This window comes from Acinonyx jubatus, chromosome A1, assembly GCF_027475565.1.
Source record: "Acinonyx jubatus isolate Ajub_Pintada_27869175 chromosome A1, VMU_Ajub_asm_v1.0, whole genome shotgun sequence".
Classification (NCBI taxonomy): Eukaryota; Metazoa; Chordata; class Mammalia; order Carnivora; family Felidae; genus Acinonyx; species Acinonyx jubatus.
Genome location: NC_069380.1, coordinates 100097037 through 100115888, shown reverse-complemented (window position 1 = coordinate 100115888; position 18852 = coordinate 100097037). Strand labels below are relative to the sequence as shown.

The following is an 18852-nucleotide window of genomic DNA, read 5'->3' as shown; positions in this document are numbered from 1 at the left end:
GGAGGAAAAAAGGGAAGGAGGCAGAGAGGGAGGAAGGATCAACACCAATGTTCAACAACTGGATTCAACCATATTGAGAGTATACAGCCATAAAAAATCATTGGATATACATGCAAAGAATTTTGTTTTTATTTCTTTGATTTTTTTTTTTTTTTGAGAGAGACAGAAGACATGAGTGAAGGGCAGAGAGAGAGACGGAGAGAGAGAAGCGGGGCTCACCCAAAGCAGGGCTCAAACTCACAAACCAAAGATCGTGACCTGAGCCAAAGTCAGATGCTTCGACGATGGAGCCACTCAGGTGCTCCTCCAAGAATTTTCGACATGGGGGACGTGCGTATGGTTTCATGCTAAGAGCAAAGAATATGTTGTTATCCATGTATTAAAAGAAAATCCTAACTGCAGTACGAATGACACCGTTATTTACAGCTCTTTTATCTCGTGTTTTCACAAGTATTTTTCTGCGTTTTCCAGATTCTCGCTCATTACCCTTTGTAATCGGAAAAAATACGAAGACATCAGAAGACGCACGGCGAAAAGCCAAGAGAACAGTACCGAGCACGTGTGCATGTTCACACGCACGTGTGCATGCAGACAGCTGCACAGGAGAGGAGCTAAAGGAGAGTTTTGAGGCAACACCGGGCTGAGTCAGGTGAAGCATCCCTCTCTCTGGGGAAGGTATGCTGCATAGACCTCAAGTGGAGTCTCTAAGCATCTCATGGTTCACAGATTCCAAAGCCCTTAAGAAGGCTGGCTGTACTACTGCCTCACTGCCACACCCACCAAAGGGGCAAAAGTGAAGACCTGTGACGTTCCTGGCAGGGGACGGAAATGAGATGAGGCCATCTGTGGCTGTACCAACCTACACGGTCCTTAATCCACATAAGACTTTTACGGAGGCAGTTCACAGAGGCATAGAGAACTAGCGATCCTAGAACTAGCCTCCCTCCAGTCAGAGCTCTGCCTTCCCACCCTCGCCAGCTGAGTTCAAGGAGCCCTACGGATTGAAATCACCAAACGTTCCCCTAACTCCAAATCCACTTCTCCACCCGGTCCACTGAGTTCCTGCCCTCAGCAGCCAGCCTTGCCCCACCAGAGCCTTCCCCACACAGCACCCAGAAGAACGTTTTTATAACACAGAGGACAGTTCGGTTCAGGCTACTTCTGCTTCAAGATATACTTCACCCACAATAAAATGCAGTCTTTTCCCATAGCCCCTCCGACTTTATCTCCCACCATGTCTCTCCGAACCCCCCTGGCTTCTAGCACGCTGGCCTTCTCGAACGATCTCAAGGATCATTTCTTCTTCCACGAGGTCTCTCCTCAGTTGTCACCTTAACAGGATTGCCAAAGTGAGCAAGTAAAATACAGGACACCCAATCAGAGTTGAATCATAAACAATCAAATATTTTTTAGTGTAAGTCAGTCCCAAATATGAGCTTACCAAGTGAGGACCTAACTGTAACATCAGGTGATAGAGCCAAACTTCAACACCTATTGAGGGGACAGCTGAAGGCAAGAGAAAGTGAATAGGGTGGTGGAGACCCAGAACGAGGCTAAAATGAATTCTTGGGAACTGTGGCTCTAAAAAAAGTGAAAGACGCAGGCTGACCACAGAAGGGCAAGCCTTCTGGCATACCATCTTGGTATACCAGAGGACAGGAAGCAGTTCATTGAGAGGAAGGACAGAGAGGCAACATAGCTGGGAAAGGAAGGACTGTGGACCCATTGATGGGGGCTGATCTTCTCCCAGGAAGCACCTGCCTCCCTTAGTATTAACCATTTATGTCCCCGGGTCAAATTCTCCTCCTTCTCTGAGGCTCCGAGCAGGAAGCCACCTCTGTGCTCTGAAAAAGCACTTTTTGCTCCTGTTTCCAAGGGGAATTACTCATGGTCCTACCACTCTCTGGCCCTTGAAGGCAGAGTTCATCTTGCCCATTTTTGTGACCTGCACGACACCTCATGCATGTAGGCTCTCAGTAAATTTATTTCTCTGAATGCTGGGAAGTTTGAATTGTCTAGCATAATAAACATGGCGCCGATGGTCCTAGAACCCAAGGTGGACCAAGCACATCAGGAGACTAAGTACCAGTTCTCTGTTAAGCTGCAGCTGGGCTGTGTCTGAGAAGCCAAAGCATTGTCTACCAAGGAGGAAAAGCTCGTATGCAGACCTAGAGGCTAGGGTCAGCTGTGTGGAGAAGCCTGTGGCAGACATTGGAGCCCCATAACGTAATGGCAGTCCCGGGGTCAGAGTGGAAGGGAGCAGGCAGTATAACAGCAGAATGGTTTGGAGCAAGGACTCTACGGGCCACACCACCTCAGGGGGAGTCCTACCTTCACTACGTACAACCTTGGGTGAGTAATTTAACTTCTTTTGCCTTCATCTGAAAAAGGAGTTGCCAAAGTCCTCACCTCACCAGGATGTTCTGAGGAGGAATTAAGACCAGCTCGGCAGAGCTCTTTAGCATAGCGCCTGGTTCCCAGTCTCAGAGGAGCTGTGTTAGCTCGGATTATTGCTATCAGAACAACACTGTTTACTAAGTACCTTTTGTGTGCTAGATACCCTGTTGGTTGCCAGGAACATAAATATTTAAAAAAAACCGTCAGAGGGACTCCAAAGTGTTGGGCTCATAGGCCAAAAAGGGCTAAGAGAACACTCTAGGTTAAGGATAAAGGGCCACCTCTGTGGGGACACGTAGGACGAGGGCAGTCAGCACACTCAATGTGTAACTACATCTCCAAAGAGCGAGGTCTCCAAGAAATCCAGGACTTAGGAGAGGTCAGCGTGGGGACTGGAACGTGAGAGCCATCCCTCAGAGAAGGCAACTGAAACAGGAAGAATGAGTGAAAGGCACCCGGGTGGCTCAGTCAGTTGAGCAACCCACTTTGGCTCAGGTCATGATCTCACAGTTTGTTCCTGAGTTCAAACCCCGCGTGGGGCTCGCTGCTGTCGGCAGAACCTGCTTCAGATCTTCTGTCCCCCTCTCTGCCCTTCCCTCACTTACATTCTCTCAAAAATAAACATTAAAAGAAAAAAAAGGGAAGAGGGGCACCTGCGTGGCCTCAACTTCAGCTCAGGTCCCGATCCCGCAGTTTGTGGGTTCGAGCCCCACGCTGGGCTCTGAGCTGTCAGCACAAAGTCTGGAGCCTGCTTCCGATGCTGTGACTCCCTCTCTCTGCCCCTCCCCTGCTCGCACTCTCTCAACACACAAACGCTAAAAAAAAGTCTTTTTAATTAAAAACAAAAAGGAAACCGTAAGAACAGGGGAGGTAAGTGTAAGAAGGGCAGACCCGACAACAGGCTGCGTGCCCACAGACCTCCCTCCATCAACGGGCAGAAACGGCAGGCGGAGGCAAAAGACGGGAAAAGATCAGCAGACCTGGAGAATGAAGTTGGCATATGGAAACTTTACAGACTGTGCAAATGGCAAATGTCACACAAGGACCATATGGTCTCTTCACGTGGTAGAGGACTGCACGGAAGGGGCTGCCAGGTGACGCGGGGAGGAAAGCAGCGATGGTAGGAGCGGAGGGAGTTCGGGGGTCTGCTTGCCGTCACACACGGCTCAGACCCAGACAGTGCTGGAGCTCTGGCCCTAGCGAGCAGCACCGAATGCCGGCCGTCCAGGAAGCCACGTCCTTCTGAAACACGCCTCGATTACCTAGGGGCTAATGACACACTGCGGTTTACACACTGTGGAAAGCTCTCTGCCTTTTTGCTCGCTTCCTTCCACCTGGCCAGGCAGAATTCCAAAAGATACAAAGAGAGGAAAGTCACGGGAGTCCATTTTGCTGTCTGTTACGTCTAGCAATACTTGTATCTATCTCTGTATCTATCGACCTATCTATCTGGAGGGGGTGGTAAGGGAGGAGATGGGAAACACCCAGAGATTAGTCCAGGTGCAGCAGGAATGAAAGACTAGAATTAACATAGGAGCAAACGAGACTAGACCAGGTTTGCTCAAGGGGAGTCCAAACAAGAGAAGCGGACGACCCCAGGAGTAAGGTAGAAAAAGGTGGAGTCTGGCTTTTTCTGTTTGCTTAAAGTGCAGCTGGATGAGCCGGTGAGACATCTGTTAAGAAAACAGACTGCTGGGTCCCCAGGGCAGGAGGGCTGAACCAGAATCTTTTAGGGGCAGGACCCTAGAGTGACTTTTTCTTGGCTCCCTACACCTGAAAACTCTTACGTAAGCTAGACTTTAAGAAGAGCTAGAAGAAAAATCGCTGAAAATGTAGATCGTTCTTCGTTTTTAATTGGGGTAAAATCCACATAACATTTACCATTTTAACTATGTTTTTAAACTTTATTTATTTACTGCGAGTGGGAAGGGGCAGGGAGAGAGGGAGGCAGAGAATCCCAAGCAGGCTCCGCGCTGACAGTGGAGGTAGGGCTTGAACTTACCACCCACGAGATCAAGTGTGTGGCTTAATTGACTGAGCCACCCAGGCGCCCCCATTTTAACCATGTTTCAGGGTACGGTTTAGTAAAGGATGGTCACACAGTTGTGCAACCCATCTCCAGAACTTTTTATCTTATAAAACAAAAACCCTATACCTGTTAATAGATTGTTATTGCCACTGATTGTGTATTTAATAGCTTTGCTAAAGCCCACCTAACTCTCCTAGATTCAGAACCTCTACCCCACACCCAAGACACTGATACAGTGGCAGGCACGCAGGTTTATGGGACAGCATTGGTTGTCAAATACTTTGAACATCACCCCTGCTCTGAGTGACATCTAAGTAATAACTCCAGACGCTGCAAGAGACATGATTCATGTAAAACGAATATACATTTTTAAAAATATTAACCTCAACCTAAATTTTTGTTCTTTAGAGCGTGTTTCGATTTTTACTTCTTCACCTGAGGTTTTTTTTTTTTTTTGTATTTAAAGTCAAGTTAGTTCACGTGCAGGGTTGTCATGGCTTCGGGAGTAGAACCCAGGGATTTATGTCTTACATAGGACACCGGTGCTCATCCCAACAAGTTCCCTCCTAAATGCCCGTCACCCATTTAGCCCATCCCCCACCACCACCCCTCAGCTCATTCTCTGTATTTAAGAGTCTCTTAAGGTTTGCCCGCCTCTCTGCTTTTATCTTATTTTGACTTTTTCGTCTACATTTTCCTGGGGTGCCTGGGTGGCTCAGTCAGTTAAGCATCTAACTGTTGGTGCGCGGGTGGCTCAGTCGGTTAAGCGTCTGACTTCGGCTCAGGTCATGATCTCAAGGTTCATGGGTTTGAGCCCATCGTCAGGCTCTGTGCTGACAGCTCAGAGCCTGGAGCCTGCTTCAGATTCTGTGTCTCCCTCTCTCTCTGCCCCTCTGAATCTCTGTCTCTCTCTCTCAAAAATAAACAAACATTTAAAAAAAAAAAAAAAGCATCTAACTGCTGATAGCAGCTCAGGTCTTGATCTCAGGGTCATGAATTCAAGCCCTGCATTGGGCTCCATGCTAGGGCATGGAGCCTGCTTATAAAAATAATAAAACAAAATTTTCTTTTTAGTGTTTACTTATTTTGAGAGAGAAAGAGAGCATGCGTGCACGTGCACACAAGCAGAGAAGGGTGAGATAAGGAGGGAGACAGAGAAGCCCAAGCAGGCTCCATCATCAGCATGGAGCCCCACGCAGGGCTTGACCCCACGACCCTGGGATCATGACCTGAGATGAATCAAGAGTCGGATGCTCAACTGACTGAGCCACCCAGGCACCCCAAACTTAACAGTTTCCAATTGCAAGCTGCTACTCAGAATTCTTGCTTTTCACAGGGTCAACACTGACAGATTCACAATTTGCACGGTGTGCCAGTAAGTCAGTATTCACCAGTACACACACAGCAGCACACACGTTTTTATGGACAGTGGCAAATGTGCCACGATGTTGATTTGCTGTCATTTAATATGTATTGACAAGCCACCATATGCTAGGCAGTGAGATGCTGTTCTATACAGAATTCAATACCCAGTGTCAAACCTACCTAATGAATTGCTCCTGGTGTGAGGTCCACGGTCAAAGGACCTTCAGGTTTGGGGGCTTCCTTGTGATCTTTCTAGATGTTTCTCAGTCATTTCCCCTCACATTTCATACTGCAAGTCAGTTCTCTGTTGTGAGGATGAAGAGCAATCATTTGACTTACTGAAATCACACACCTAGAAACTTCTATTTACATGTCCAATATTTACAGTTATCCTTTTGCTCTCCATTAGAAAAATAGTCTTAAAAAGTAAGGCCATCTAATCATTTTTTTTCGCCCATGTCGTATAGCATCTCTTTAATCCTTTCTTCCTTATAAGCAGCACTAAATAAATGTGCATTTAGATATTATTTAAGTCTGATTTTGCAACTAAATCCATTCAAACTGTGTGTCATAGTCTACGGTTTCACTTTAACAAATAATGAAATTATAATTATGTGCAGAGTACAGTAGAAACTTACAGGCTACTATTAAAATCCCAAGTGAAAAATAAAATAAAATAAAAATCCCAATTGAAACAGAAAATCCCTTTTGTTATACAAAAGCCATACATTCAGTCTTTCTAACTTGCACAGTAGTGCAGGACTCTTTTATACAAGAAACGGCGACACAAAGAAATTTAGTAGTTTGCCTGAAGTCTAACATGCAAGTCGGTAAATTAATGAGTCTTCCTACTTAGAAAAGCATTTCAAAGCAATCTGATCCTTTTTTGTTAACACCTCCACGTATAAAAAGGAACACAGAAATTTCTTCCCCTCTGAGAACCATTAAAACCTCCCTACAGGCTCCAGAAAGCCTCTGGTCGTATTAAAGACATGCACTCAAAACATACAAAAATATCACAAGAAGTGTTTCTATAATACAGCAAGGCTGGCAGACTGTTAAGGAAATTTCCTACCAAGAGAAATACACAGAGGGAAGGACGCAACTAGACACAAAACCAAAATCTATTCATGGCTGAGCCAAATTTAACCACTGCAGAAGATCTTAGAAAAACAGTGCTTTTGGCAGCGGCTTTCAAGATCTGTTTTGCAGTATCAAGGACAGGGTACAAATATTTTTACCAAAACTGTGATTTCAATGAAATAAATATGCATTATATTACATAGTCATCTCCCAAAAGGCCATTATAAAAATCATCGACAAAGGTGGGGGGGCACCTGGCTGGCTCAGTCAGTGGAACGTGTGACTCGTGATCTCAGAAGCTGCGAGTTCAAGCCCCACGGATGGGTGTAGGGATTACTTGAAAACAAGAATAAAATCTTTGAAAAAAAAAAAAACCATCAACAACAGTTACTGCCAGTGTATACTTTTGTGTAGTTTGAATTGCTTAGGATGAACATTAAACATTTTCAGAAAATCTCATTTCCATCATTTAAAGCTTAATTTTCAGATTTTCCACTTTGTAGATTATGCAGGTCAAATTATAAACTGCAATTAATTGCAACAAACTGAAATTAAGTGCATTTTGCATGAGCCCCAAGTTTTTCAGGATTTTATCTCCCAGCAATGATTTCTGTATTTTTTTAGTATCACAGAGGAACCTCAGTATTAGCCTGGGGACAAACAAAATAGATTCCGAAAGCATTGTACTCTAACCAAACATATATGTACGGGTCATCTGCCATTTTGGAGTTTGCATGGACCTCTGAGAATTTAGTAGTGTTGTACTAAATTTGTGATCAACATTAATATTCCCAAGCCTGCTAACAACACTTAGGTCTTGGTGCTTTACAAGACCCTGAAAACATGACTTGATTACATTTAATTTGATTCCAATTAAAAAGCACTTAAGAAGTTTCTGCTGAATTAGATTACACTGAATGTTTCTACATAGAAGACACTTCGTTACCGGAGGCAGCTTTAATTTAAAAGGATCACAGAGAGTGAAAAACACTGTTCATTTTAATAAAATGGGCTTAGCCCCATATCATCATTTCACAGTTGCACGCTGTAGATTTTGGTGTATTCAATTCATGTACAAGGGCACTGGCAGAAACAGCTTTAACAGTGAGTGCCTCGTTCACAGTTCACCCAAAACAGATCTAGTCACATGGCTTTTGAGTCTTAACAGAAACCAGAAATACCTGTGAAAAGAACATTTGGATAAAAACGAGGCAATCATATCGAGGCACTGAAATGAAAATACTGCCTCTCTGCTGAATTTTGAAGCCATGAATAGTACAACTAATTAAAAATGAAAAGGAACTTCTGACTTCTGACCCAACAATAGCCAAATAGACGCAAGGTGTCACCAAGCCATAGGACTTCCTAAAACACAGCATCTTCCCTTTTAAACAAAGACCACCATGAGATCAAATACTGATGTCTTCAAATCAGGACAAACCAAAACGTTTTTGTCTTCCCAACTGCGTTAAACAATTTTCCAAAGTGTTATTATTTTACAAGCCCCGGTTTCTTTTAGAGTTCCAAAAGGGAAAAATTATGATTAAAAACAAAATGATGATGAAAAACAAATGTCCGAAGTCAGTTATTTGGTACTAAGCATAAACCGCACGGCTAGCTTTCATTGGCTGGAGCTCTGCAGACACATTGGGCATGCCCGTGTCTGAGACTGCACGAATAAAGGCAACTCTGTGGTTTGTGGTTAGTGATTAAGCACCAAGTCAACTTGTTTTGTGTGTGTCCTCGTACAGGAAAATCTGCAGCATTTTGAGCGTTTCACGCTTGTAACAATGTCTTTATTATGCCTTCCAGAATTAATTGACCTAAAATCCAGTGACTCTACGATATATCTATCGGATAATTAGAACTCTAAGGACCAACAAATAAAACACATTATTGACTTTTAGATCTTCAATCAAACAAATATTTACAGCTGCAATTTGCAAAAATTATCTCCTTTTGGGTTGGCCTCATTTCAAAATCTCCGCTACTGACCTGAGGCACATGAGCGTCATCCTCGTGCGGCTCCAAAATTAGAATTCACACGTGCAAACAATGCTACAACCATCACAACAACCTGCACCCACCCTCACAGCCCAAGTGGGTCTCTTCTGAAGGCAACTCAAACTTTAGAGTTTTAAGGTTCTCTGCAAGTCTGCCTGACCTTGTGACCAAGCACAACAAGGGGGTGGGGGAGCGGGAGGGAGGGAGTAGTGAGGGACAGTGACCTGGTTTAGTGACCAGTAACCATAGATATCAGAGAATGTGCTTGTTGTCAATGACAGTTGCTGAAATCTGTCTATACCACACTGCAACAATCAATTTTGTAAATGATTGCAATAATCAAGGAAATTGCCTAATTTATAAATCCTTGCGTACAGCATTTTAATGGATTCCTCCATTTTAATGCTGATGCCTTCAGAGCTAAATGAATTGTTGTCCAGGCTGTCATTACACAAAATGATAAAAACATTCCGTGTGGTGAGGAAACCACACCTCATGGATATTCAGGCCCTCAACCCATAATCATTCATTAGTGACTTCCGTGAAAGTTGCACATCCCTCAGCTTCCAGAAGGGCAGAAGAGGCGGCTTGTGTGTGGGTCGACGCCTTGGTGGAAATCCCTGTTAGGGTTGTGAAGTCTGAACACGTTACCTTTTAGCCGCACAGGACCGCACTGCACGCGTCCCCTGGTTCTGAAGGCACCACACCGTGATCGTTCTCCTCTTGCCCCTTTGTGTCTAACGCCGGGCCCTTCTCCTCCAAGCCTCAGAGTCAGCAGGCGGGGCCGCTGTGAACTCAGACACCGTGCAGCCCATCAACACGGACGAGGCTGGCTACACCCATACGCCCCAACAAACGGGGGCGGCGTCTCAACCCTCACACACCTGCTCCCAGGTACCTCTACAGACTCCCACCTGGAAAGCCAGGCTCCGCACTTGAGCCCCTGCCCTGCGCCCGCCAAGGCACGTAGCTCGCGCTCCTCAGTCAAACCTTGGCCAATTGATTCCAGCCAATAGTGTGCTGTCAGTACTTTACTTACTGCTCAATCTCACTAACCTGACATTTATGGTGCACTGATTGGCCTCTGTCAGTGGTGCGGGTTGTAAATTCACTTTGAAAAGCTTTGTGTTAACAGCCTTCAACCGGGCTCCGAGAAGAGTACGAACAGGCAGCCTGACAACTGCTCGACCTCCTGCCCTTATTACAGTGAGTAAATCAGGGTTTGAGCCATTAGGCTGGAGCCTGGGGCCCACGCAAAAAGGATTGACATGACGAAAGGTCAACCTCTGTCACACATGTGTAACAATTTGGATAATGGAATTCTGTAACTTATCTGAGCGAGGTGGCTAATGCTTACAAGGAAAAGTCTACCCTGCTCTGCTTTCTCTGGCTTTTATGCTAAGTAGTTGTACCGGAGTCTGTATTTCTTGTGTAAATACACAAGGAATGTCGGGACCCATGAAATCTTGGAGTCTACGAGATTCTAAAAAAGAAAGGGAGGGGGAGAAAGGGAGAGAGAGGGAGACGGGGGGCGGGGGGGGGGGCAATCCAGCAGTGGGTCTAGGCATGGCGTTCTTCAGATCGGCAGAACGAGAGGTTTTGGATATTGTGGATGTGGTTCCTCAGCTAACAAATCCATAAGGTTATACTACCACTCTAAGTGATTTCTGGGGAGCAAAACAGACTTAAATAATTAAAAGTGCCGTAAGTGACACAGTAAAAGACAGAGGCTCCCCAGCAAGCTTCCTTCAGCCCAATGTTACCATAGCCACATTTTCATCAGCTCACTTGCTACCACTGGGGAGGACAGACTTCATCTGTCCAGTAACCTCTGAGCTTGGGATTTCAATTTCTTGACCCTGTTTTTAAGTCAGTGTGGGAAAAAAAAAATCATAGGATGTAAGAAAAGATGCGGTTGTGGACACGAGAGACTTATGAATTATTTTCTTCACATAGCCAAAATGCCATCAGTAAAAGCCATCTGTAAACAACAGATAAAATGAACTAATGAGAAATACAGTCCCATGGATACAGAACACATCACTCTTCATAAAATATTTGCAGTTAAATCACTGGCGTGTCACACGCATATTTAGATTAAACCTCACTAGTGTGAGAATTTCCAAACGGCTGCTCTACGTATTTATTTTCTTAAAGCAGAATCATTTTCAGACCCAGAAAACCACCAGTGGCACTGTGCAGGGCGATATGTAAATGTAACGGACCAGGACTGTAAGGGCCCTTTTCGAAGCCAACGTTAAGTCCTAAGTTTTGATTTTTAGCACAATGCTGGAAACGATTCCAAGAGGCGGCAGATGGTTTTACAGTGTATGTAAAACTACAAAATGCTCGCACTCTATCAAATGGGCACCACTATAAAACACATCTTTGAATCAAATGAGGCAAAGCCAAAGAGATACATCAGCTGCTGCTCTGCAAATTTGAAACCTAACAGTACTAGAACTATAGTTTATTTTTAAGGAGAAATCATATTTGGACTTCATGAAATTGACATATTCAAAACCAAGCTGACAAGCAGGCTATCACATGAAATGATAAATCACTAAGAAACACAATTTCTACTTCATTATAACCGGAACAGCCACAAAATTCTATCCCCTAGTGCTTTGGTGAATCAGGCCAAATGCGTCAAAGTCTATAAAGCAAAAATATGGACCATATAATTATGGTACTATCACCGGAACAACTTTAGAATGACTTCAATTTCATTTTTAAATGACTTTAATTTCATTTGAAATGATTCATTTGAAATGATTTTTTTCCAACATCTAAATACATACAAATGAGTACAGTACTATATATGCAATTGGGTATTTATAAAAAGCTAAGTAATACATTTAAAATATGAAATCAATTCATTTCCTTCTAGTACCAATTATGTATGATGGTTGTGAAATATAAACATTTAGCAACATGTAATATATTTTTAATATTGGTTTCATCAATGTCTTTTGACCTAAGCTAAATGGTAATGATGAAAAATAGACCATTTGCTTAAAAGCAAACCTCTTATTAAATCTAGAATATCATGGCATAAAATCAAACCACAAAAAAAAAACAAAACCCGCATTATGTTATCCCCCTTGATTTTTCTGAAGAGAAATAATGGAAGGTTTTCACGTAGTGTAAATGAAAAGGAGACACTCAAATTTACTGAGGCAAAGACAGGTTCTATAAAATTAAAGCCCTTTCCAGTTCCTTGACTGTAATCCTAACAAGTCACTACCTTATTTCAATGAGCAGAACAATTTTTCTAGGGCGAAAATAAGTGTAATCTATTTTGTCATTGTCACTACAATTTCCTGTTAAATCAGACTTTGATTTGAAAGGCCTGAGCAATTCTGGCCTATCTTAAATGGTAACTTTATTTTAAACTTCCGTATTTTATATCCAATAGAATTTCAAGTTTACACTATGTACATTCCTCAGGTCCAGTCATATTAAATTCTGATGTTAAGCAGAAAGGGGAAACCATGTGCAATTAGATTAATCTATCTCTAGGGAAAAAGGGCACATTAATAATTGAGATAATGTTTTCATGAATGTTAGAATCAAATGTGCCTTTTCACTTCTTTATTAGAAAACACATTAGAGCAAAATTATCTCACTCTCATCAATAAGACCTAATTGCTGAGAAAGACTATGTTTTCTTTGCAAAATATTGAGAAAGATTTTTCTCATTATGGCCAAGTAGCTAGAAATATACCATGTATCCAACTCTTACTGGAATAAATGTCTATAAGCAAAGTGAGTGATTGTTTAATCCATCCTGTAATGTTTTTGTTTTAAACTATCTGAATTTACTATTTTTTGTAAAATACATTAAAATCTGATTCTAAAAGAAACTGTACCCAGCCCCTCCCCAGGAAAAAGACTAGCAACTTGGCTTTCAGTTTGTTAATCTCCTTAAGTCACACACACCAAAAAAAAAAAAAAAAAAAAATCACTTGGACTTCTTCCTTAAAAAAGAGAGAGACAGAGAGAAAAGAAAAACTCTTAGAATTTTCCGTAAGTACCCCAAAGAGTCAAAATACATGGAAGGTAACGGAATGATATTTAACTGTCTTTAAATTGCTCTATTTTTAAGAACCAGGGTTATACACAAAGCAAATATTAACTAAAAGATGATAGCACACTGACAAAACAATCAGACAAGCTCTCCATGGCTGATGTATGTTAAATATTAAAGAGCCATTTTCTACAAAGAAAATGGAGGTTTTAATGATTAAACAAAGGGAGTAACTAAGGTGAATCTGATTGTTTCTGTAATAAGCCTTCATGTGTATAATAAAGTACAGCCATACTAAAAACAATGAACTGTAAACTGAAACAAAAATCCATCATCTACTTGGAAACAGTGACGGGAAAAGATTAGCAATCCATTTATTGTACTGAAATAAAGATAAGTAACCCTGGGAAGATCCATCAGGACCTGAGTATTGAACTCTAAATATAAAGACATTTCTTCATCAGCCAGTGACTTGGAAAAAATGTGAGAAGAGAAATGATTTCAGTTGACTTTTAAAATGAAATGGTAATGCCTCAACTGCTTTTAAGTTTTTAAAGATCTGTTTTATGTCAACCTGAGATTCTGGAAGATATCTGAAAGAATGTGTTTTTTTCAATGGATAATTATTACATGAGTCATGAAACAATTATTGCCAAAAGTTTCCTATCGATCTACCGTATATCCCGATTACTGATTCTTTCCTAATACGAATCATACAATGATTAAAATTTTTTCACAGTAGAATTTAGGTTTGAAAGCAAAGGCTGACATGTAAGGAACACCATTTGGAATCTCCTGTTACAAATTTCACTAAATTCAAATCGGCACAGTTCAGAAAAAGAATAAATCATAATGCTTAAAATTAACAAACTCAGACTCTATAGCTTTAAAAAAATTATACTAATAAAAACCTGAAACCCATTAAAGTAAGTGTTGTATCTTACAAATGGACATCGGCACTAAGTTACCTGGCCCCAGTCTGTCACATTTTATAGGATCTCCCAGGAGACAGATATATTTTGCACGGCTGCAGTTTTAATATCCCTTCGATCCCCTCAATGTTTACTTATTCTAACTGTTCTTACAGATGATAAAAATAAACAGATCATGTCCTGAAATTAGGAAGAGGGGCCCGTAAATCATTTATGCGTGCATACTCCCAGCAAGTCTTTTTTATAACACAGAACCAACTCACATACCTGAAGCTACAGGTAAGACACACTTTCTATCGACTGAGGAACAACAACCCTCAAGTCCCACTCCTTATTTGAACAATTTCAACTTCACGTACAAGGAAAGGTACAAGAGAAAGACTCTACCGTTTTCAGTATTAAGATTTATCATTTTACTCTATATGCGTAGTGATCTCCAGCCAATATACCAAGAATCCAAATCCTTTAAGAAAAAAACCAAAAAAAGAAAAAAAACAACAACAATGAACGATGGGATTTTTTTCATGTTTATGGCTTTGTCCCCTGGCACTCTAAAAATAGATGAGCTCAAAACGTGAGGCAACCGAGGGCAATATAACAGTGTTCAGTCTTAACATTTGCACACAGAGCAAATCCGTACCATTGAACAACTGCTTTAAGATCTCAGAAAAGTACTGGCAGACCTTTAACTCTATGATATTAGCACTCCTAATAACACTACTGGAACACGAAAAGTGCCTGGAAGTGTTTTATAAACTTTAAACCGCATTGGAGGTTACAACTAATTAGTCAGAAACAAAAACCAACTGGGAAATATTTCCAAACCAGATGCTTTGATTATTTCCCACTTGTCAGTTTTTCCAATCCCCAGAGCTCTAACTCCTAACCTGGCTCCATGTACCAAGCCATTTTTCTCCCACCATGTTTTCCTGTGAAAATTTCTATTAAAAAACAAAAAGACAAAACAAAAGAAAACACTATTTGGTAACATAAATCTGCCCCTTGTTCAAGAATCCTGGTCTGAAAGATGAAAAACGTGTAACTGTTTTCCAATTTAGGAGTGAAATGGAACCTGCAACCTGGGCCCACAGCCCTAGCAGGTAACTGTAAGGTCTATGCCACCCATGGCCGCCACGTGGTCATCTTGGGCCAGTGCCCTGGGAGCTCATACACTTAGCTCCTCCCCCTTCCAAGGAGGTTTTACAAACACAGGCCCCAGCAGCCCATCGCCAACAGCCCTGTAACAGTTCTGGAGGCCGGGTTTGTTTTTCACAATGCTGTGTCTCCAGGCCCTAAAGTAGTGCTGGCCAGAGTGCTCAGCAAAAATCCGAGTGGATTACTGAGTCTCCCGAGTTTTGGTGACTGACCATGGGGCTTCTCACAATGAGCATGCCCATCTTGACAGGCCAGCGAACCAAGTGTGTGAGACATGTTGCTGTAGAAATGACCATGAACAGGGACTTAAAGTCCACACCAACTTGGCCGCTGGCACTTGAGAGACTTTGTTTTCTGGCTGTTCCCACTCGATTACACCGCCTGGCCTCAGTAAGATCTACATATTGCCCTAAGAGTAAAACTTCTAGCATCTTGTATTTCATAAATCACTCCATGGGTGAGAGGTGGCTACAACTGGTTGGGGGGGGGGGGTGGGGATTACCTATGGCCAAGAATCTGCCTCTTCAGAACTGGATCTCGATAATCAACCATAAAGCTTTGGGAGGAATCTCAGATTAACGTTTTTCAAGTACACTGTTTATTTTTAAATAATAGCGTGAGATAAGATTGTGCCACTGAAGTATTACCATTAATTGGGTGATATCAAAGTGCTCCGAGTTTTCCTATGTTTTGATTTCCTGTCTTGTTGAAGACTACGGAACTGTACTTTGTCAGAGAAGAAGCAGAATTTGTGATTTCTCATTCACGACAGGAATTGCTTCCTTCGGATACTTGGGAAGTTATGAAACATGTTGCAGTCTAATTCAGGGTTTACAAAACTGTTTTTATCTGGGAAAAGGAGCCTGGCTCTCTTCCTCCTGGTCAGGCTTATGTTCCTTCTTGCCCAGTGCCCAAAAAACATCCTGGAAGAGCTCAGAATGGGGCACCAGATTCTTCTAGCTTACACCCCCAATGTCCACCCTCCTCTGCTCTATCACCTCACCTGCGTTTTCTTTTTCTCAAGATCCAGGGAGACTAGCTGGAGCAGAGGCCTGTTAAGGGGGTTCCAACTTCAGAAACCTGGAGCCCCTGTCTTCCTGGCTGCGCACCTCATTACTGCAGGTGCTGCCGATATTGGGCATTTGCGTGACCAGAGAAATCTATTCTCCACTACCTTCTGGAGAACAAGGGAGGCTCTCCCCAAAAATGCCTTCCTCCGCCCCTGCCCCCACCAAGGGCCAGGCTCTTTGCCGGCCAGAGCTCCGGCTGGTTGGCAAGGTGCTGGGCGGCGAGTGACTTACCTCCCAGAGATGCTGCGTGTTCCTCACAGCGCCGGCCTGCACCTTCTCCGGGGGCAGGAGGACGCCCTGGAAGGGCCCGATCCAGGTGCCCTGCTGGATCCTCTGCGCCGCGCAGATGCCGTAGGCCAGGCCCGGCACAGTGCTGGTGCACAGGCACACCTCCCGCGGCAGGTCCCGGAGCCACTCGGGCAGCTCCGGCGGGGGCGCGGCGGCCGCGGCGCTGCTGGTGCCCACGAGCCGGCGCAGCGAGTGCAGCGGCCCGTGCATGGGACACTCGCCGTTGCGGTTGTCCGCGCACATGTCGCAACCTGCCGGGAGACAGGCGGGAGGGAGGGAAGGAAGAAGGTTAACCTGCCGCTCGAGGCGGCCCAGCCTCGGGTAAACCCCGGGGACAACAACATCCCCCTCCCGGGTAAGCCACCTGCGAGGGAGGTGAGGCCACTGCGAACAGGGGGAGAAGTAAATATGCACCTCTCCCCTGGAAATCGCAGCACCCACATCGGCCTGGTAGGAGTCGAGACCCGGGGCGCCCCAAAACCCCTGCGAGGTAGGTGAGGATGGCGTTGCCGTCTCTGCGGAGCCCAGGGCTCGCGTCTTGTCCTCTAGGTCGGTCCCTCTCCCCCTCTTCCCGTCGGCCTCTAGTTCCCACTTCCCTTTCTCGGTTCCCAGGTGTTCTCCCTCTACCGGATTTCCAGGTGTGTTTAATACGCGAAAAGAGCGTGTCTCTTGCTCTGTCTTCTGTCTCAACAGAGATTGCACTTTGATCACCCGGGCGTATCTGGTTTTCCACCTTCTACAATTAAAGAAAATACTTCTAGAATCACCAGGGCAGGTGGGCAACCCACCTAGCACAGAGCGTCCTTTCTACTCCTAGGGACCCCCACACCAGAGGGCGGAGCCGGTCTTGGCTCCCGTGGCGCCGAAACCCCAGACAACCGCCAAAGAGGGCGCACTGGCGCTGGGGTCCCTCTCGAGCCCCGGCAGCACTCGCTCTGGCCACTCCAGCCAGAAGGGCACGGGTGGAAAAGGGGAATGTTCTGGCAGGTTTGGAGTACCTGTCCTGGAGTGCAAACTCCTCCCAGAGGCCAAAAAGAAACGAAGAGCAAATTTAAGGATCAAGATAATGGGTCGTTAAGGATCAGAATAATGGCTCGGTGGAGAGGGCCCCAACTCCCGCCCAGACGGCCGATCCCCAGGCTGAATGCGACTATCTTGAGTTATAAGCGAAGGGAAAGCTGTTGTGAAGAGGTCTCTCGCCAACGTTCCCGAGGGCGGCCAGCAGCCAAGGGGATCCCTCACCCTCCTTCTGGGCGGGGGACCTGTGGATGCCCAGTGTCCCTCGACTAAAAACTGGATGGGAAAAGGCCAGGCGGCCGCGGGAAGCAGGGCCTGCGGCGACCGCGCTGTCGGATCGCAGCGCCCTCCGGGTTATTAATGGGCCTGGCGGAGCCGCGGTGTCTGCGCCCGGGGCCCTGCAGACCTGCCTCAGGGAGGCAGCCTGGGCACCCGCCTGAACGACCCGGCCTCCCCGGGGAACCCGCGGCGCCCCGGCGCAACGGAGTCCTATGGCACCGAGCATCAGAGCATGCTCTCAGGCGAGAGCTGGGGCACCAGTGGATACGCCAGTGCTGGGTGACGGCTCATCCTTGGGGTCTCAAAGCACCTCCGCCTAGCTTTGGTCGCTGCCAGTCCTGGTGGATCACCTAAGTGTGCCCTCTCCGTGCTCAAACAGAGGAAACACCCACGTAACTTTGGACAAAGTGGGTCATCAAGGAAGGAACCCCTAATGGCAACCAGCCACGGTGAGCGAACCCCCCTTGTTTCACAGCAAGCTGAGGGGTGACCACCATGTCAGCATCCTATCTCCGTGGAGAAGGGCTCCAGCTGGCTGCGCCTTCCCCTCAGTCAGCTATTCCCTCACCCCTCCCAAGAGAGCCCAGGAAATGACAGAACCCTCTGACTGCAGCGTCCTGGAGGCGTCCCCAGGCCTCTCAAGTGAAAAGCAACAAACTGGTCCTACAGGCAGGAAGCGTCCATGCCTCTGGACCTCCATCGCACAAAAGCTCCCCCTTCCAGTAACAGACACTAATGTAAATACCGTCAGGCTCTGCTTTTGACTTCAGGGCCTAGATGGAAGGTAGTCCTACACTTACCATACGTCAGCCCTTCCAGATACACTTCACACATCCTCTTAAGCTTCTGATTGTGAAAACAGAAACTTCAAGACAAAGGCGGAATGGAAAGAAAGACAATAAAAACTCAAAGTCACCTGCCGCATAGTGTTCCAGACACCTATCTTGAGCCGAGCAATCACCCTATCATGATCCCTGTTTTGCAGATGACGCAATTTGAGGCTTCATGAGCAATGTCACGAGACCAAGGCTCAGAAACTAGAAAGTGGTTAAAGATTCAGTCAGGTTTGCCTGACTCCAAAGCCTCCAGACCTAAAGATCTAGGGAGACCAATGAAAGCTGGGAGAATTGTATCCCCAAACTCACAATCGACAGCATTATTTCACTGACACCACTCTTTGGGAGATGCAAAATTTGCTCTAGC

At 44.9% G+C, this 18852-nt stretch overlaps 1 protein-coding gene across 2 annotated transcripts in view; it reads right to left on the bottom strand.

The window, feature by feature from the left end:
- Nucleotides 1-18852, bottom strand: part of PRDM6 (PR/SET domain 6) — a 232337-nt gene that overhangs the window by 205541 nt on the left and 7944 nt on the right. For both annotated transcript variants that reach the window (XM_053220302.1, XM_027076820.2), the window contains exon 3: nt 16297-16604. In XM_053220302.1, the coding sequence (XP_053076277.1) occupies nt 16297-16604 (308 nt within the window). The remainder of the gene's footprint in view (nt 1-16296; nt 16605-18852) is intronic.